Genomic DNA, 21,401 nt, shown 5'->3' on the forward strand with positions numbered 1-21,401 from the left:
ATGGTTGCCACAGTTGTAGCACACAGGCATGTACGGCTGTGGGCTTTATATAGATGCACCGCCACAAGGATTATCACAACGGACTGACAACTGGCCTTTGTTCATCACATACACCCCGCCGACATGTGCACGGGCCCACTCAGCGCTGACGATATAAGTGTGACCCACGTGACCGTGGATGTGTGTGACCGTGTGACCGCTGCTCTACCTGTCTGCCGATGCCTGTCTCGAGCGTCGCGGTGCTCGTTGTGTCTGTAGGCGTCTCTGTACTGGTGCGCCAGGGCCATGTCTTCTAGGCGGTAGTGCTGGGGTCCCATTTGGGGGTTGGGCGGGTGGGGCAGGCCATTGGGAGGGTGCGAGGGGAGGCCGTTGGGAGGCGGGTGAGCAGGAAGGCCCGTGCTGGGGCTGAAGCGTTGGCTGGGGCTGATGGTGCAGGGCCTCTTAGCGAGGTGCTCTGGGTGCATGCCGTCCCTCTCTGAGCTGTCTTTGGTCCTGGAGAGGAGGACAGGGGAGAGGATTAGCACATGACAGAATGGCGAAAGATACAGTATACCTCGACCAGAAAGGAAAAATGCCATAGCTTACTATCATACTAATTAATGTGGCCACTAATTTGTAGGAGCTTGCAAATTAAAAATGCTTTAAAGAGGGTTTTTTGAATTAAAGAAATTCAAGCTGGAACAATCCTTGTTGCACGATTCCATGTTCACTTGCTTATAAGTAATGGCCTTGCACAGCCACGCTACTTCTCAGACGCTCTGTTTCCATTACCACATTTACCAGTATTCCACAAATCCAATAAACTTTTTTAATTTCAACCAGTCAGATGTTGGTTTGAGGTAAAGTCACCAAAAATCTGCAACTGCGTGGCTCCTTTCTCACCCCAGTTTTAATCTAAAACAGATTTTTGACACCATGTTAATGTCTGGAGGAAGACAAATTTACTTTTGAAAAAAAACCTACTTCATCTTTCCCAGGCTCGTTCATCCATGGCTGTACCAGACCACAATGAGTCATGTGAAAACTGGATGATTTTGCCAGGTTGAATGTGCATTGCTGCTGAACTACTTCATAGTTCAGGAAAACATGCCCCAGAAAGGACCTGAATGCCCTTAACATCAAATCCAGACATATACACACATCATGAATCAGTCACATATTTGTGTTGCAATTTGCTGGTATTGTCAACATTACCAGTGCAGAGTATCTGTGTATATGTGGGAAACCAGTCAAGATAAGAGTAGCGCCAAATTATGATGCACAAAGAAAACTCAGACGTGGAAATGATCAGCTGTGCTCCAACTTTCAACAAATCAAGACAAATTCAAAGAGTCGGGATGTGTCTTCAGCTGCACCTCTACATGCAAACAAAAGAGCTGCGGTATGATGCAGTGATGTAAGAATGATGTCACTACATGTTCTGAGAAAAATGAACAGATCATCTGTCGACTGAGAAACAACAGTTTACCACGAACTGTCGTAATCATTTATTTTCAAAGAATTACAACATCTAGTGCTGTGGATTGTGTTCGCAAGACGAGGCTCTAGTGAGGAACAGCAATTTGGGTTTTTAAAGTACACACACACACACACACACACACACCCACACACACACACACACACACACACACACACACACACACACACATGTGCCTGTGTATTCCTGCTTAGAGCTCCTTGTTGTTCAGTTACAGTAAGACGCTACCTCTCTCTCGCAGCTGTGCACCATATGTACCAAACAAGGCCAAGTCCAACTGCACACCCTGAGTCTCAGGCTCTTAATCTGAGTTCCCCTCAGCCTGCCCTCAGCCCCCCCCCCCCCCCCCGCACACACTGCTCTCAGGCTTAAAGGGCAATATGGGCCGAATGCTGTGTATTTGGCAGATGTGTGGTGAGACTCATTTGTGTCCATGTGCTTTAAGTGTGTGCGTGTGTGTGTGTGTGTGTGTGTGCGTGCGTGTGCGTGTGTGTGTGTGTGTGTGTGTGTCTGTGTGAGAGAGAGGTTGTGTTTGTGAGCCATCTGGACAGTTTAAACGGGAGTGTTGATATTAATCTGTTTAGCTGGATGGCAATAGCCAGGCATTCGGATGGAAATCACTCTTTATCATCCAGAGGATCAAATGCTACACTGTCCCGCGTGTGGGTGTGTGCGAGCGTGCGTGTGTCCGTGTGTGTATTTGTGCATGTCGGACGCACTCGCTCTGGTATCTGACAAATCGGGAGGAACAGCTGGCCCCGATGTGCACCCCCCCCACATCCACCACCACCACAAAGCCCCGCCTGTTTATAAACCAGAGGTCGGGAGGCGGAGGTGTGCGGATTACAGTGGGATTGCACGTTCAACTCCAACCTCTAGTCCCGTCCAAACCACCATCAGCCACCCCCCCCCCCCCTCCCCCCTCCCCTCTCAAAGTGTTACGGTCAGCACATCACCATCTGGACACATCCCTGACATATGGACAGCTGCTGGGAGCCCGCAGGTCAGGCAGTTGTGGAGAGAGCGAGAGGGGGAGGATGTAAAAGGGTGAGGAAGTAATCAGGAAAGCTCGGGCGATGCCAGGAAGAGAATGAGGAAGAAAAGGGGACGAAGAGGAAAATGCCTTTTAATTCTCATGTGTCGTCGTCTTAGTCGGGTGAATAATGGAGAGCGGTGCTTTGGGAGAAATGTGGGACAAAACTAAACCGCAGCCCGCTGTCGCTCTTTGTGTCTCTGGGTTGCACTGAGGACATCTACTGTACTTCCCTCCCTGCTTTATTCTCTGGCTCTCTCCTTCTCTCTTCATTCTCAACCTCTCTCTTTATTTTCCTGCTCTACATTTATCTCATCCCTCCCTCTCAGACAGCTGGCAGAGCCGGCCTGGCATCAGGGTTGTCCAGACATCCGCCTCCCGCACAGAAGGATTTATAGCCTCCCCTTGTCGCCTGGCTTTCTGGAATACCCTGAAACAATTCACTTACAACACTGTCTGCGTGAGAGTCTGCAAGCGTGTGTGCCCGAGCTCGTGTGTGTGGATGTTTTGTATTTGCCGTTGAAAGAAGAGTCGCTGTACCTGTCGGGGGTCCTCCTCTTGCCGTGTTCGTTCATCTCCAGCATGATCTCGGAGGAGTCGAGCGGCGAGCTGGCATTGGCGTCCAGGAGAAGCTGCTCGTGCTGGGCCAGATACTGGGCTGGAGTCTGCTTGGCTAACCTGGCACAGTGGAGCAACTCTCTCTGCAGCAGGGGCAGGTTTGCCTTTAGGGGTAAAGACAGAGGGGGAGGACAGACAGATCCTGGATTATAGGACGTTGTTGAAAGAAGGCTATACGAGAGATTTAATGAGACAATGTGCGTTAATGTCGAGAACAGTGTTCAGTGGACCAGAGATGAGCCAGAAACTCATGGTGGAACAATGGAGAGACGGGGTGAGGGTGGAATAAAGCGAGATTAGGTTGAAAGAAAGTGATAGATGAAGAGACAGGATGAGATAAGACAGGTCGTCTGACACATTCCTCTGCCATGTCTCTCTTCCTCTCTCTCTCTCTCTCTCTCTCTGGGGTTGGCTGGTGTGTATATTGTATTTGTGTGTGTCTGTATGTGTGCGTAACATTGCTGTCAAATAGCGCTCTCAGACCTGTCTGGTTGATGTAACACAGACAGTGCTGCAACGTCCCAGATGTGGAGGATCATTGCACGCCAGGAGGTCTGACAAACACACACACACACACACACACACACACACACACACACACACACACACACACCCTCCCCCACATCAACACACAGACGGACACACAGAGGGACACGCACACACCACCTTAAGTGGACATTCACAAGCCCATTATACCACATTTAAGTACTGCAAACACAGTATAAATGTTATAAAGCTATAGGTTTCTGATCAATTCAAGCTTTTCCTCTTTATGAAAACTTTCAGGGTCGAAGTCAGACGGATCAGAGAGGACGGGAATACACATCTGCAATAAAATACCCAATGTTGAACACTGGCCATATGTAAATCTAGGTGCAGTTAGCTGTGTGCAAGTCAATACATCAGGCATAGACACCTACCTTCAGGAAGGGAATGACGAATGGCCTCAGAGGAAAGTTGGTGGCCTCGTGGAGTTTGGAGTGAAACTCTTCGATGGTGAGGGTTGAGTTCTGTCCGGGGGAAACAGGCAGAGTGAGACCAGAGTGGGCACAAGAGTCAGAAATCAACAGTAGCTCCATGGGAATGTAATGGGAACTCACCACCAGTCCCAACACCAGGCTGCGCACTCTCTCTCCGATCTCGGGCGATATGTCGTTGCCAAACTGCTGCAGCGTGGTGAGGAAGCGCTTCAGCTTGCAGAGCTGCCGGGCGCCGCAGGCCGGCGGGAGCTGCTGGTTGGACAGCGAGGCCGTGGAGGACATGGCCGGCCCGTTGCTGAAGCCGTTGGGCGTGGACGGAGCACCATTCAGCGATGTGGGAGAGTGGCTGCTTCCGTTCAGCACTGCGGAGAAACGGACAGAGAGAAGGGGAAAGAGACAACGTGAAGAGGGTGAGTGTGGAGGGGGGCCTGGGGGGGGGGGGGGCACCCGACAGATCTGAGAGCAAGAGGGGAGACGCACTCACACGCTGCTGATAGAGGAGAGGGTGCTTCGGATCAAATCGAAGTTAAGGGCACGATGGACTCAATAGTAGGTGACGCACAAAGTGCCTTGTGCGCTGCACTTTTGCCCCAGTTTGATGGAGCCCTCTTGAGCATGTGTTTGTGTGTTTGCAGCGACTTCAGCTGTCTCACAAGTGGCACCGCGGTACATCTGACCCCTTCCACCGCCCCCCCTCCACCCCCTCTGTATCAGTCTATTCCACCCTGCTCCTCACCCTCGTCCCCCCCACTCACCCACTCACTCACTCACTAGGACACAACTATAAGAGGAACTTGTTAAAGAGCCGCCAGAAATAGTCCTGCGGCCCATGTTACTTTTATTCCAGTAGCAGGTGTGTTGCCAAATTTGGACCCGCACCTGTCCACCAGCTGAAAGTAGCTTTGCAGCTTTAAGGTTCAGAATAGACTCAGCACTCATACACATGTAGAATCACTCACATCGCCTTCTTAATTCAGGCACCAACAAACTCCTAAATACACACAGGAGCTCACTCACACTCACAACTCACGTTTGACCTTACCCCTAATTTCACGTTTTTAATTTCCGAGGCAGACGGGAAAAAAACAAATGCGAACTATATTGTCAGCCTAAGATTTGATCTGCGGATGAAATGCTCTTTTCAATCTCTACTCTCTCTTGTAATTGCATTTTTTAAAACATGCATTTACACGCATCGCATCTGTGTGGCCGCAATAATCTTTACTAAAGGTATCTGAGCCTGGACAGTGAGCCACCGGGGACCGTATAACGCTCCGTCTTGAAACTCAAGCTTGAAAACAAGAGCGTACGAGTTGGTCAAAAGTTGAGTTGCTGCTGCTCCTCTCCGGCATGCTTGTTGCTCTAATCTGTGGGTCGAGGGCCTCAACACATATGGACTGACCCATGTGATCCCCGACAGGCAGCAGAGCTTGTGTTCTGGCTTTGGAGGGGAGGGAGAGGTGCGAGGGGCGAGCCACACTGCTGACCGCCGGCCACAACAGGTGAAACAACACAGCCTGTCATTGCTATATAGGGAAGAAATCAGTCCACACACACCGCAATAGAGCCGATGTCCCCTGTACCGCCGGCGCTGCCGCCGCCGCCTGACCAGCTGGTAAACAACACAGACACACTCGCACATGCACTCAAAGACACTTGTGCCACCAGCAAGGGCATTCTGCACACAAAAAGACACACACGTACACACTCACACACAGTGTTGCCTGCAGAAACGCACCTGACACACAAGTGACTTCAACACTTGCTCAGCAGAACAGGGAAGAAACACATATTTGGAATTTCCCTTCATGTTTTACATATTATCAGACATTCCCTTCATATTTGGAATTTCCCTTAATGACAGTTGACCAACAAAGAAGGTGGAGTTCATTGTAAATGTCCTCTGGTGATAGAGCATATTATTAAAAAAAATTGTTGGGTGACTGGTTTTAATTTATGTAGCAGGTCTTTAACGACACAATGAAATATCAAAATGGCCAAAGTGCTGCTCATTGTGGGAACTGTCTAACTACCTTTCATTTTAGTTCATTCATTTTTTGCCATGGACCTTTTATGAAGCACTTTGTAACCTTGTGTAGATAAGTGCTTTATTATATCAGGCCTAGACTCACTTTTATTTTGGACTGATCTTTTGGTTTGAACTTAAGCTAAACTATATAGTTTTGATTCAATTTGACAGTGGAAGTGAAACAATTGAAGCGAAAGAATATGCAGCAAAGATGCATATAGAAGCGCAAAGATATTGCAATAACAATATGCATCTTAACACCTGCATGTATAGGCCACTGGTTGCCCAGTATAGAACAGTTTTAACCTGAAGATCAAAATGGGAGTCAAGCTACAACATATAACAGGCTAAGATTTTCAGTCAGTGCTGTAGAGGAGCATTGTTTGCAATGTTGTAGCTCTGGCTATCTTCCTCATTGCTCACTATGGAATGAAATACATATACTACACTATGTTTACTAGCTCACTTTTTCTTCCAGCCGCCTGTAAGGGCCTGCTGACGTGACATATCAAAACGAAAGGATCATCTTCAAGTCAAAGGAAACATATAAACTGAATAACTGTGGAAAAAAATTGACTATATGGTGCTGATACTAAATGCATATTGTAAAATGTGCACCTATAACACCGTATAAAGTTAACTTAGAGCACAATAGAAAGGACCCTTACTTGATTTACTGGTGGTGGGGGTGAACGAAGCGCTGCGATTGGTTGCTTGGCTGACAGCCGGGGGTGGTGGAGGCATGGTGGGTGGGGTGGACCTGGGCTGGGTTTTCACATCCGCAGGTGAATCTGGCATTGTTCCAACCTTCTGCACTCTGCTACCTGAGATGTGAAGGGAGGGAGAGACAGAGAGGAACAGAGAGAGAGAGAGAGAGAGAGAGAGAGAGAGAGAGAGAGACATCAAGATGGGGCGCAGGCAGAAATCATACTTTCAAAGTGGAAACAGCTGGTTAAGGAGCAGAGCACGGACATTTTCACCTGGGAACCATCGATTGTTTCCTTAAACCCCGAAAAAGCCCCATAAAAGGAACCAAAACAAATCAATGCAGAGAGTGGAAATGAATCCAAACTTGTATTGTGTTGGAGATTCATGGGCCTGGGAGACATACAGTAACACCTGCTCACTCGTTCAGCTGCTGCTGACTGAAATCCCCTCCTTCGCTCCCCTCTCTCTTTCTCCTTCACACAGACACACTCCATGTAGCTCTGACATCCCAATCAGTGCCCCTTCACTACAACTTCCAACCCCCAAACACACACACACACACACACACACACACACACAGGCGCACACACTCCTCCCCGCCTGTCCCCTCTCGTCCCCCTAGTTCAGACAGCCGGCTTGACAGCCAGTGACAAGTGCAGCTGGATCTGCTGCTGTCCATCACCGTGGACCGGCTTTCAGCAGAGCTCCGTGCTGCTGCTAGAGGCTCCCCTGTCCTCTGCCAGACACCCTGCCAGGCCCAAACAAGGCAAGGCCAGGCGCTGCATCGTGAAGGGGATGGATGGTACGGAAAGGGACACGAGAAGGAAACAAGACGCAGGGTGGATGTGCCCGGGCCGCAAGCATGTGAAACGACTCCTGCCTCTTATCATCGTCTTATTATTTGTAGGAGAAATACATCAGATGCACTTTATGGATGGGGTGTAAAGCACAAGACCACATTCACTGAGACCAACTCGTGGCTGTGTCTATTATTTGATGTATCGGCGGAGTGTTGACGCTCTCTCCCTCTATGAGACGGACTGTCAGTGCAGCTGTTGGAACCATATCCTTCTGCAATGTCAACCTGAGCTGAGAGGTGTGATGACTTTTGCAGCCTGCGAGCAGATAGCTTTTAGCCATGTGTGCATGTGGAAGTTTGAATTGTCTGAAGCCTCCTTTCTTCTCCTCTTCTTTTTCTCTCTTTCAGCAAATGTATCCGAGAAAAAAAAAATCATTAAAATAACAAATCACTCAAGGAACCTTTCAAAAAAATCTGACCTCCTGTGTTTTTAGTATAAATATAAGTGGAAATACTCTCAACACCCCTGGATTGAAACCCAGTTTCCAGCTGCAGTGTTAATACATCGTAGTAACTAACATATTAAATCACTGTCACGTAGCGTGTCTTTCATTTCCCTTCTCCCGTGAGCCAACAGTAAATCCTGTGTTTTCCTCCGCGGCACATTTAGCCCATTTCTCAGAGCTCGCGTTCAACAGCTGGTGTCTGTATTTAAAGAGTGGCACTCTGGAGTGCTGCTGCACGAGGGCCATTGACACAGTGATCCTCGGAACACGAGGGGCACGCCGCTGTTTGCCCCCCCGCCAGACGCTCCGAACATAAACACATAAGGTTGTAGATGTAGAGGCTGGTTGGTATAAATAGATGCAGCCATTCTCCTGTATACAGAGCCCACAAACACACAAACAAGCTCGCCGGGCTACCGAATTGCCGCGCCGCTTCCTGTAGGGAGGCCGCCATATGTTCCAGTGAAACCTCGTCTTTGATCGAATTGTAGCGTGCCGCTGTGTGAAGTGTAAGCTGCAGGACGGTCACACAGTGCGACCGCAAGCTCATACAGCAAACGCCTTTCTAGACGGTAACTGAGTCTGTTTGTTCCCTGTAAGTGTGAAGATCCAGCTCCATTAAAACGAACCATAGGTGGACTCGTATGTAATCAAAAAGACCGGGGGGGAGGATGTACAATTAAACACGCGTTCTCTCTATTTGTATCACTTCTTGGGAGGAGTGGAGACTGGAGGCGAGGAAACATGGGGAGATGAGAAGCAAGGAAAGGAGAGGAGATGAGAGAAGGGGATAGGAGACAAGAGGAGAGAAGAGGAGAGGAGACGAGACGAGACAAGAGAAGAGGAGACGAGACAAGACAAGAGAAGAGGAGAGGAGACGAGGGGAGACAGGAGAAGAGAAGATGAGAGGAGATGAGAAAAGCACAACTACTTGTGTCACTTCTTAAGGAGAAAAGAAGGAGAGAGGAGAGGAGTGGAGAGGAGAGGAGAGGAACCGCCCTGCCCTGTCCGTCCATCCGTCCGCCTAGTCCCACTGTGGGATTATACACAGCTGTTTAATCTGACCAGCTACAGGGACAGGGACAGGGCACACACACATACACACCGCGCCCTGGATTTTACTTTTTAATACATTAGAAAGTCTGCTAGGTCCTGCAACCCCTATCCGCGGCCATCTGTCCTCCCATTGTGTTTTGACGCTGAAGGACAACACACACATGCCAAAAAGAGGGATGAAAAAGAAGAGAGAGGCTGATGAAAGTCGACCTGCGGTAGAGGTTCAGGTCTGCGACCGAGCTCCCGTCTGCAAGCTGCTCCATTTCACCCCAAACAGGGTTTTTTATCTGAGCCTCTGAAAAGGAGCCACTTTGGGATCAATACGGCTGAGAATAGATACAGAGATGCTGCTGTCGGTCCCAAACGGCCACTATTGAATATTTCGCTGAAAACAGAGCGATACAATCACCCCAGCTACCTCCCTGCCGCCGCCTGCCTCTGCTCCTCAGCCCGCGGGTCGGCACGCTTGACGTAACCGGGGCTCAGAGATTGCTCACCAAAGAAACAAGTCTGTCGTCTGTGAGACTACTGTCTTATCCTCCCCCCCCAGTGTTGCAGTGATGAAACAAAGTGAAAACGAAAAACAATTCTCTGTGAGACGCACAAAAACCCAACACCCCCCGCAGTGTACTGTGGGCTGGGACTGCACACACTCGGTGGTTTCTGCAGCCATTTCGGGGTCTCGTCATAGATTTAAAGAGGTTTGCACGGCGTCATCAAAGCCTCTTAAAAGACACTCACGTACACGCACAACAAATGAATAGCCTCTCACACTGACAGGCCATTAGAAGGCAGTTCAGAGGCTGGTCTCCCTTCACACTGCCATATGTCCGTGCGTTGCATATCTGCGTGTGTGTGTGTGTGTGTGTGTATGTGAACGTGTGTTTGTGCTTCCCCTGGAAATACAGCTGCAACTTATTAGCCTGAGCTAACCACCGAAGAACAGTTCCCCCCTCAGTCCCCCCCCCCCCACCACCGTCTATTCAATCTTGCGGACTCCACAGAGACTCTTCCCAGTGACCACATAGCCCTAAAACTCTCCCTCTGTCTCTCGCTCCTTACATCCCTCCCTCCCTCCCTCCCTCCCACTGTAATTCCCCCAGTCTCCAGGAATGCTGTTGTTTTTAATTTCTCCCAGCTGCTCTGGCTGGCTGCCCAGCCTCCTGCCTTCCCACATCTGTTCCCTATCAGGCCGCGGAGGAGTCCACACAAACACGGCCTCAGCCTCTGGCCCCCCCAGCCCCCCACCAGGCCTTCATATCAAAACATGGGGCTTGGAGCCCTGTGCCTCGGACCTAAAGGACTCAGGGATACAGCACTTAAAACTCATTGCGCTCATACTAGGAGCCCAAACAGTATAAACAGTGTTGGCATCTGTAGCGTAAAACACATCGACCTCTCCGGGTCAATCCACTGGAGGACGTTTCATGCCAACTAGTTCTGTTATTTCGATACACGCCTTGTTATCAGCTTGAGGTACGACGTCACAGGTAAGACGGGAACATGTGTGTGTGTGTGTGTGTGGGTGTGTGCGTGTCTATGTATGCGGGTGCACACGTGTGTGTATTTGTGTGTCAGCGCTTCTGCAGACAGATCCCAGACTCCACTTCATCTTAAACTGATTTAGAGCTCAGAGGCTTTAAAGCCCTCACTAATGACAGGGTGGGAGACAGGCATGTACAGCGCCTGCACACACACACACACACACACACACACACACACACACACACACAAACACATTTAGACACACAGATGCATGCACACACAGCCCGCAAGTTTGCAGAATGCACACGTTGTGGACACAAACACATATTTTTCCCTGCGTTTCTTGAGAATCTCTGTGATCGTGCCCATGCAGCGCCGGCTGAACAAACAGGCTGTACAGAAAACAAGTGAGTGGAGGATTGTGTAAGTGTGTGTGTGTGTGGGGTGTCGGTGGGGGGGGGGGGTCTCCTGATAAGCACTCACAAAAGAAATGATGTCTCTGTTCAGATTACCATGAACACATCGTTGATAAGTGACCATTTTCCAAGTCAAAAGCTTTGCAGTTTTCTTTCTAAACTGTTAACCTGGCGAGAAAAGCAAGGATAACTTGAGGACAAGCGGGGAGTGAGGATGGATTAGACCATTTATCCAGGGCCAGAGGTGCTAAGGGTAGAGGAGTTGTATTTCGGTCTCTCTGAGCTGCAGGGATCCTGTCATACAGTGCTTATATCTGTGAAAGCTGTTATTGATGTAATTGTATTGAAGTTCCAGCGACCATCTGTTCTCCTCTGGGAGGGCCTGGCTCCTCTCGTCGGCAGTGAAGTGGTTATGTGCGGCGTATCACTGCTGCCGACGTGCTCGCAGAGAAAAAACTTCCTTTTCAGATTTTCCCAACGGCTGCTAATAAAATCCAGATGCTAGACTGGAGCCGTTTCTGCCTGGCTCCCTCCTGCTCCCTCCTCCTTCACTCCTCCCTCTCCATCTTCTGTCCCTCCACATCTCTTCTCGCGTTGCCCCGTCTGCCTCCTTCCTCCCCTTGTCCTTCTACTCGGCTAATCACTCATTCTGCTCTTTTCATCTTCCTTTCCTCCCTCGGCTATACCTCCCTCCTCCTCCGTTCACCCTCGGCTTCTTCTGTAGCTCCAGCCACCAACCCAGAGCCCATTCCTAAATAAAGGAAAGTATTTGTGACATTCAGCCGAGGCGGGCCGTGCCAAGAACAACTCCCTGGCTAGCTAGAGACATCTGGAGTGTGTTAGGGCTGCACTGGGCACTGGTACCCAGACTGGCTCTCCCACCACACATGCACACACAGAGATCGGTCTCTAACTGCACCGTGTAGGAATCCCGCACGTTTTGTCAAAGCTTTTTGTTTTCATACATCGAGAACTGTGTTTACTGACGCCCGGCAGACAGCCCAGCAGCTCTAGACACAATTCCTCTGTTGTACTTGTTACTGTATTGTTAGCATTTCTGCTCCGAATCAATAGAATATGCAGGGTTGTGTGCATAATTGTGCGTATGTGTGACTGTGAACTCAAATCAAGAGTGCGTGCCTGTATTGTTCTTCTGCGTGTGTCAGAGTGTGTGTGTGTGTGTGTGTGGCTCCAGGGTCTCTGTGTGAGAGGAGTCGAACACCTGAACATCAATAACTGTCATGTGGGCCACCTGGGACCCCACAGCCAGCTTGCACCATGGGCACACAGCCATCACCAGCACAGCTGCCACAGAGAGGAGGAGGCGGGCGGGGGGGGGGGGGGGGGGGCGGCCGCAGAGAGATGGGGAGGAAGTAAGAGACAAGAGAGAGACACACATATGCGGAAGTGACTGTGCATGTACATCTGGGAACGGGCCAGAGAGACAGAAACGCAGGCAGACGCGAGCGGAGAGCAGGATTTACGTGGAGCTTCTGCTCTGCATGATAACTCTACTTTGTTCCCACTCGTCTACATCTTCTTTCCCTCATCCTGTCAGCTGGGTGCCTAATTTTGCCAGCTGAGAGCTCAGCCCCGGGCTGCCGCGATCCAACAGAAGATCAGACCTTTTCTCATCCTGCTCTCTTTCAGATGAGCTCCATCACACGTCACGTAATTCATCTTAACATCTCTGGAAGCTCTGCACACGAACCTAAAACTCTACCCACCTCTTTTAGACACGCCCTGTGTATATCTGACTCAAGCTTGACCTGAGACATGGAAGTGTAATTTGATTTCTTTTACTGACTGTGAGCTCACCAGGTAGGTGATGCAACCCACTGGCTCTACACTCTGTCTCCTTGCCTAGTCCCAGTGAGCATCACGTCTGAACTTGTAACACACGGCTGAAGATGAAAGATAGAGAGAAAGATGAATCTTTAAGTTAAAATTTAAAATAACATCAAAATAACCTTAACCCAGTTGGGCTCATCGGCAAAAGAGAAAAAATGATTTTGGACGCTTGTTTGTGCATTTTCTGTGCATTGTTGCAGGTTTTTGATGATGGGAAATTCAAAAATAAATTATAAATGTTTCTTTTACTTTATTTTTAATATCTTAATGAGGAAATAAACTCGTTTTCGGCAGTTTGTGTGATGTGCTGCTCCGCTCATATTTAAATTTTCATATTGCTCGGTTGTGCACTACTTTTCATGATGCATTGTGTGAAACAATAAGTGCACTAGGGGGAGGGAATCAAAAATGACCACTACCCATCATTACATCACAAACACATACATTGGATCGTCCCCAATCTGCCCTGCCCCCTCACGGGATGTTCACCGTGCAATTACATCAATAAGATCCAAACACCTGCAGCCTCACCCAGCACCAATTAGCTCATCAGGCTTTTAATTACTCTGTTAATTGCATACAGGCAGCATGAAGGGCAGCCTGGGAATAGGGCAAGGGGGCCTCCCGAGGACCCAGCCTGACAAGCCTGACAAACAACGAGGAGGTTTTTTTCTACCGACGGCAGCAACACCAGCGCGGCTCTGGAGGCCGGGCGGAGCAGCGGCACAGGAGACAACATGGGTCCAAGTGCTTCATCAGCAGCACTGCAGTGATGTCACTTCCTGTTCTGATCAGTTCGGGACGGAGACAGAGAGTGATGAGAGACGCTGGTGGGAACGCAGAGTCGCCGAGAACACGTAGAACACAAAGGCGCCGGGCCGTGCAAAGAGAGTTATTCGCACATCTGTGAGCAGCCTCGCTACATCTGGATTAGTTGATATTGGTCACAGGGGGAGCGGGGGGGAGCTGGAGCTGGGTGCGTTGGGGGTGGAGAGGGGTCGGGGGGGGGGGGGGGGGGGCGGGGCGAGGAACAAGCGTGGGAACGTCCCACCGTTGGGTTTCAGGGCGTGCAGGCTCATTGTATTTGTGGGAGAGTTGGACTGGAGTCTCAGCAGAGTGACCTGTCTGTCACAGAGCGCCGCGGTAACACAAACATCCTCTCGACTGTGCACGGTCTGGACGCGCACACACACGCACACACACGCACACACAGGCAGCTGATGTGAGAAGGGGCGACACAGTCCGTGAGAAACCGGGCGCTCGTTCCCTCCTCATGTTATTTGGCATTTAGCAAATCTCTCCCGTCTATTGATCGGCCAGCGTATCAATCTGGCTGCCTGTCTGTCTCCCCCCCCCCCCCCCCCCCCCCCCCGCAGCAGATGTCCTCCCTTCATTTCTTCCCCGGAGCAGTGTTTGAGGAGGTGTATCCAGGAAACAGTGGCCGGCGCTCACTTCCTGTGTGACAGGTGTGCGATGGAGGCCTGACAGCTGCTGTCCAGCGCTCTCCTTCCCTCTCCGTAGCCCTCGCTCCTGTTTTTTCCTCTCTCCAGCCAGCTGCAGCAGAGAGCAGCCCTGTTTGCTCTTACGTCACCGCTGCTGCCTGCTGATTTATGGAGCACAAAAGACTTCGATTTAACCCTGGCAACAAACGCACACACGCCAAGGCAACTGCACCATCCGTCCTCCTCCTCCTCCTCCTCAAAAAAAAAAACAAATCTTCTGCGTTCGTCTGTGCGTCTGTCAATTTCCCCACCGCGTCTCCTGCTTTTGTACTTTGTTAAAAACCTGACACTGAGCTGTCACTTACGGCTCCGATGGGAAAACAAACAGCAGATTAGTCTCTCTCTCTCTCTCTCTCTCTCCGACTTGATGTCATGTATTTTCATTTCATTCAGTGTTTAACGTCTGCTCCGTCACTGTGGAGCTGTCAGCGGAGACACAAATATCTGAACTGCTCCACGGCCTGCCAGCACCCTCATACCTCTTCATTTGGCCCGCGGGCACGGCGACAATGGCTCCTGACATTAGCCAGACACGGAGCAGGGTGTTGTGCATTGTCCTGCAGGAGCCCGTAGGTTTCACACACACACACACACACACACGCAGTGACATGAGCACACACAGAGCACTGGGAGAGGAGGGGGAGGGGGGGGGGGGCATTCATGTGACAGGTTAGAGAGAAGCTTTGACAGTTTCTCCATTTAGCCCCCGCGGCCGGCTCGTGCTGGAAGCTGCCGAAACAAATACCAGCGAGTCCTCTGGGACGCGAGCCGACTACGGGACGCCGCCGTGAAAACAGAGGGAGGCGGAAGAAGAAAGAGAGCGACCCGCGGTGCCAACAACATGCCGATGACGTGAGCTAATTGTCGAGTTAAGCCAAGTCTGCCGCCGCGCCATTGGTCAGAGTGATGCACTAAACGAAACTGTTCCTTTCTGAATCGTGAACTTCATCTGAAATCGTAGTCATTTTTCACCCCCTTTTCAAAATATGTCTTGTTAGGACAAACAACTACACTTAACTTCACTGGTTTATGATGATCATTTTTCATTTATCAATGAATTTCGTGTGGCTGGTTTTGAGGCCGGATGTCCAAAAGGTTTCCATTTTAGTTTGAACAGTCCCTTTAGAGCAGCCTTTGGTTTCCCGCAGGTAAACAGTCTGTGTGAGCGGTAAGAGGCGGAACTACTTGTGTTTATATATATATACAGAAAGCTGCCAACAGAGATGAGTCAAAAAGTTGCGTGGACCTAAAACAGCTTTTTTGTTTTGTTTGGAGAAACGTGACCAACAGAGGCTAATTTGCTGTTAGACGATAGCTGCAGGGCTCCATCAGGACCTTCTCTTTATGCCACTGATTCTGACATCATTTCGTGTCGGGGGACTAAAACAGGAAATATTTGTGTGACTCCACCGTAATCTCTAAATGAAAACCGCTGGCAACTTGACGCAATTGTCCTCCTTTAGAGATACTCAGTCTTACCGTGAGGTCCGAAATAATACCTCACAAACCTGTACAATGTATACTCAAGAAATATGATCTCCTGTTTATCCTAGGGCCTGTAAAGTCAGGGTACATTACTAATGAGATCGTCTCTCTCTCTCTCTCTCTCTCTCTCTCTGAGGCAGGGCTTGAAAGACTGGAAAGAGTGGAAAACCATCAAACGCAGCCCCTGCACCCTGCCGAGGCAACAGGGTGACTTTAAATGCCAGACGATGACTCACGCCTCATCGTGACCGGCGCTCGTCAGGAACACGTCTGACCTTCCCCTCTCCGCATTTTCAGATACTCTGGAGAAGCTGAAACGTGGATTTGCCAGTGAAATCAGTACTTCACACAAGCAGTGCTACTATCTGAAGGGATGGAGTCGGCCTGTGTGTTTTGTGTGTGCGTGCGGGTGTGTCTGTGCAGGGAGAGACACAGTGAGGCAGAGGAAGGAAGGCTGGAGCCAAGATTAGGGTCTGTGCGACTAACTGGTAACACGACCGCACTCATTGGCTCAGCCTCCCATTTGAAGAGGGACGGAACCATCTGTGTGGCACAGGATCTGTTTCCAGGAGATAACGGCCTTTTTTTTTTAATTTCACAAATGCTGCGCAGACAGAGAGCGAAAGGGCGACGGAGAGAGAGAGAGAATGGAGTGAGTCTTCTCTCCCAGAACCTCGGCCTGAACGCAGAACTTCCCCCAGATGTCCAGAGAGGACTGCCGGGGAGAGGAGGCCTCACTGGCTTCAGTGTGTTGTTCACTCCCCGCCTGTGATAACGTCCCCGACACAGGGCAGACGAAAGAGGGAGGGATTCATTATATCAGGTGGCGGTGGCAATATGAACTTCCCATTCTCCCCTGTCCGTCCGCCCGTCCGTTCGACTTGATTAAAACAGAGCCCAGCGCTACTGTAGATTAGCCCAGCTGTTTCCTGTGTCCGACTCCGACGTGAACACACTTCCTACCGCGACGAGGTGAGGAGGTGCCACGGGGTGGGGGTGGGGGAACGGGAAGGGGGTCAGGAGCGGGTCAGAGTGCAAGCGAGGAAGTGAAAGGTGAGGAAGGAGAGGAGGCGGAGGTGAAATAGGCACAAGACGAGGAAGGGAGGAGGAGGAAGGTATTCTTTTTTTGTCGTTGTTTCGGCCGGAGCTGTCAAGAGATGCAGCTATAGTGTGCGTGTGGATTCTCCGATGTTGTGTTTTCTTTGTGTTGTGATGACTTGTGTGTTCGCTCGATTGTGTTCGTGATTGCGCTGGAGACGTGCCTCCCCTTTGGAAATGCATAATTGAGGGAGCGATTTTGTCAGTGCTGTATGTTGAAGTCATTTCAGTAGAATGAAGAGTCAATTGAACAAATTGAACAAATCATTTCTGGGAAATTCTCTCAACCGTAATGGTGTGTTTTCATCTCTGAATGCCACAGATAAGGTAATTGGAAGATTTCACCTGCTCCACATGCGTCTAAAGAAGAAAACAGCAGTTAATTCCGGTGGATGCAAAACAGCGTTATGAGCAGCATTGAATAAACGGTAAATGTGTGTGTGTGTGTGTGTGTGTGTGTGTGTGTGTGTGTGTGTGTGTGTGTGTGTGTGTGTGAGGGTGTACTCTGTTATTCTTGGGAATCTGTGGATCTGTGCACATGTAGGGAAGAGAATTAGGGAAAAGGGCACGAGGGGTGATATTTCACACACACATTCGGGGTTGTGCTCGGCCTCCACCCGGCGCTCGGCTCCCACGCTGTGGCGTCGGCAGGCCGGGCCATCCAGCGAGTGCGTTTCTCATTCCATCCGATGTTGGGAAGCAGCTCGCTCCTCTGCTCTAGTCTCTGACATTCTCCATCTCCCCAGAGAGGCGGGCCAGCCTTGTCACAGTAATGTCAAACACATGTGGAACAGACCAGGGGCAGAGCAGACACACACACACACACACACACACAAACACACGCACACAAGCACAGGATGGGAGCAGGAGGCGTCCACAGCTCCACTGGTCTTTCCCACTATATATTGGAACAAACAGCAGAGGAACCATAGAGATTCAGCGTCACTTGCTCCCATGTTCGCACAAATACACACGCATTTGCACACGGATCTCATTAAACCCACTTTATCCGAACAATACGCACACTGTGTCTCTGCTGGGAGCATCGATTCTGCACAAGACGAACTGTCTTTCATTTGTCGGCCTGGCCTACTGTAAATACCAAGGACCCAACAAAAGTCAAGAAAAGCCTCGTAACTCTCTGTGGCACTTCATCGTCTCCTCTTTTCAAAACCAATCACAGTTCAGGTCTCCACCGTTTTTCAACTTTTACCAACGGTTGGAATACTTTTAAATTGTGGCGTGTCCAGCTCCTGCAGGTTTTTATCTCACTGTATTTTGTTCTTTTTTACAGCGAAACACGTTGAACAGAGGGTGCACTTTTCCCTCTTATTTGAAAAGTGCCCTTATCCATTGGAGGTTAACCTTCTCACCCTGGAGACAAGATACTCGCTGATCGGAAAAAAGAAAATAGAGAACTGGTCTTGAGTGACAGCTTGGATCACGAATAAATGATTTTGGACGGACATAAACACGTAACTATGTAGAATTTCACACAAAGGACCTTGTTTTGACTCATTTGGTTAAATTTTTCACGAACCAAAAGATGACAGAAATGCATAAATTGCACCAGCACTTGAAATGTCCACTTTTTATGTTTTATTTGCTACGTGGATGATGTGTCTTAAAGAGTGTTATGTTTTTTAAATGTGACCTATAGCTGTAGGTGTAATACAGAAGTGACAAATGAATCTTATACACAAAGCCTTTTATCTGCAGGACCACCGGACTTTGAGGACGCCACACACATACAAACACAAATAAGTAAGCAACACACATTGTGTATCTTTGCGTTATCGTCGGAGCTTCGTAACAGCAGCAAGACGACTGAGTGGATAACAAGAACAAAATGATTGTGTATATTGTATATACTCTTCCCTGTATAGCATTTCCTGTTAAACCTTTCAGTTCGGCATATTGTTCCTTTTCATGGGAGGACATTATATCAGATATAACAACACCACACATCTAATTGTTGACTCACATAGACACACACACACATACACACACACACACACACACAAGCCTGACGTCTTTGGCTTTTGTCAAGCGCTCGGCTCGTCTTGTTTGTGGTGGCCCAGGTGTCTGTGTTGTGCTGACCACCTGACTGGCTCGCTGTGCGCCCGCCGCTCCCGCCCACCTGAGGCCATCTGCTGCGCTCATTAATGAAGAGACAGCCAGCTTCACCTGCACAGCCCGCGTTTAGCTCACAATAATTACCACACACACACACAGACACACACACACACACACACACATGAGAGGCACAGTCACAAAGCCCACACACTCACACAGTAAACACGTCAGCTGTACCCAGACCCTGCAACATGGAGTCACAGCACAGACAGAGGCTTCTCACCTGCCCCTGCATGACACACACACACGGTTACACGGAGAAGATGAAAACAAGTGACGACTTTCAGGAATCTCTTGAAACAGCTGCTGTGCAAGAAACTGATATCAACACATATATAACATTGTGCCTTTTTTAACCCTTAAAGGTGCAGTGTGTCGAGTTTTGAAATATTTAGCGGTGCAGTTTCAAGTTTCAGCTGAATCCGCCCCCCTGTGGTAGCCTCTAGTTGTCATTAAAAACTCAAAAGGTGTTTAGTGGGTCCAAAAAACATGGCGGCCTCCGTAGAGAGGACCCGCTCTGCAGATGTGAATTTAAAAGGGCCCATTCTCGCGTAAAGAACACAACAATTCCTACAATTTAGATGAAACACACTAGATGAAACATCACCAGGATTATTTTAAATTCAATTTGTGCCAATAGATCCCTTTCACCTAAATCTTACACACAGGACCTTTAACGCATTAGTCACGATGTGCCTGAATAAGCAGCAATGATATACCCCCAAAAGTAAATGAGACTCTCTGCTGGCCTGTGGCTTTCCATGATGCTGACTCTTCAGACAAAAACAGGTGATCATTTTCATGTTTTGTGGTATGTTCTCTCCTCTGCATATTAAAAAAAGAAGACACCCCGTCCTTGCACCTGTGGTATAGATGGGAGGTGAATAAACCCTGGCAAGTTGGGGGTCGTAATAAATGTGCCTGACTTTTTACGAGAGCCGCCTGGTGATGAAGTGGGAACGTCTGCCTTCGCAGGCCGGGCCCGAGCCGGGCTGAGCGATGGGATGGGATGGCCGGCGTTTCGGAAGGAGAAAAGAGGAGATGCCCACTCAGTGGTGATGGAGGTGGTGGAGGTATAATGTGCGGTGAGGCAGGGTGTCTGCACTGCGGTTTCACCTCCGCAACCCCCTCATCCATTGTTTCGAGACTATTATTAGCTGTTCAATAATTCAGGTGATATTTACCAGGGCCAATTATACAGGGCCGCGTCCTGCAGAGAAAAAAAGGCCAGAGTGTTTTACTGTTGCACTCACGGGCGGAAGAGTGCGCTGCTGAGGCTGTTCAAGTGGAGGTGGAAACCTTTGGCTGGACTTGTTTCTTCTCAGGGAGTGTCCCACTGGTCCAAATCAGACATCACGATTCCACCTTTTCATCGAATTACCTCTAAATTGTGTTTATAGCCTCCGTTTGCCATAGTATGTCTTTAAACGTGACTCCTTTAATGTCCTCATAGATTATATCACAACATGCACCCTTCACCCACCAGGAATTGGTCAAGTGTCTAATTGCTTCGCTACACAAAAGGTTTGACACTGCTGCTGTGTCACACAAAAGGAAGAGGGGGTCTATTCTGAGGCGCCGCGGAGTTCAGGTCGAGGCGAAGCGTCTAAATTTATCCCTTCACACCCGTTTACCTCCTTTCAGTGCAGGTGGACGCCGGGTTCACAGACACCAAAGATTTTGTGTCATCACCTCGGTCTCAATCATCACTCTGATGTGCAGCACAGGCTGATGGAGCAGACAGCACACACACCCTATCTCTCTCTACCTCTCTCTCTCTCTCTACCTCTCTCTCTCATCTCTCCACCTCAGCTCTCAAACCACAATTCAGAAAAAGTAAACGAAAGGAGATAACACACAACAACAACATAACAGTGCTTCGGCTGTGGTTTCCAGTGCTGTCCACATGCCTCCGTTTCTATTAAGCGCAACATTTACTTAATTAGAAATGTGTTTATAGTTAAATAAAAGACAAACTAAAGAAGAATGAATATGTAAAGGTGAAATCAAATTGAATACAGATACAAAATGAATATATATCATTGTAAAGTAAAATATAGAAAGAGTATAAAGACAGATGCAACAGTAGCCTCGTCTGTCTCCACCTTCACATGATCAAAAATGTGACTTTCAGCTGAGGATATTTCAGCAAATTGATGATTTAAATATGAAACGTAAAGGACTATTACAACACATATACTCTAATAAACTCCCTGTGCGTT

General features: G+C 49.2%; 1 protein-coding gene across 3 annotated transcripts in view; it reads right to left on the reverse strand.

Moving 5' to 3' along the window:
* cbfa2t3 (CBFA2/RUNX1 partner transcriptional co-repressor 3) overlaps positions 1–21,401 on the reverse strand; it is a 38,417-nt gene that overhangs the window by 8,237 nt on the left and 8,779 nt on the right. For all 3 annotated transcript variants that reach the window (XM_062382096.1, XM_062382089.1, XM_062382105.1), the window contains exons 2-6: positions 6,806–6,961; positions 4,229–4,470; positions 4,049–4,138; positions 3,051–3,232; positions 209–492 (exon numbers count right to left, since the gene is read on the reverse strand). In XM_062382096.1, coding sequence (XP_062238080.1) covers positions 209–492; positions 3,051–3,232; positions 4,049–4,138; positions 4,229–4,470; positions 6,806–6,961 — 954 coding nt within the window. The remainder of the gene's footprint in view (positions 1–208; positions 493–3,050; positions 3,233–4,048; positions 4,139–4,228; positions 4,471–6,805; positions 6,962–21,401) is intronic.

This window comes from Platichthys flesus, chromosome 1, assembly GCF_949316205.1.
Source record: "Platichthys flesus chromosome 1, fPlaFle2.1, whole genome shotgun sequence".
NCBI classification, from domain to species: Eukaryota; Metazoa; Chordata; class Actinopteri; order Pleuronectiformes; family Pleuronectidae; genus Platichthys; species Platichthys flesus.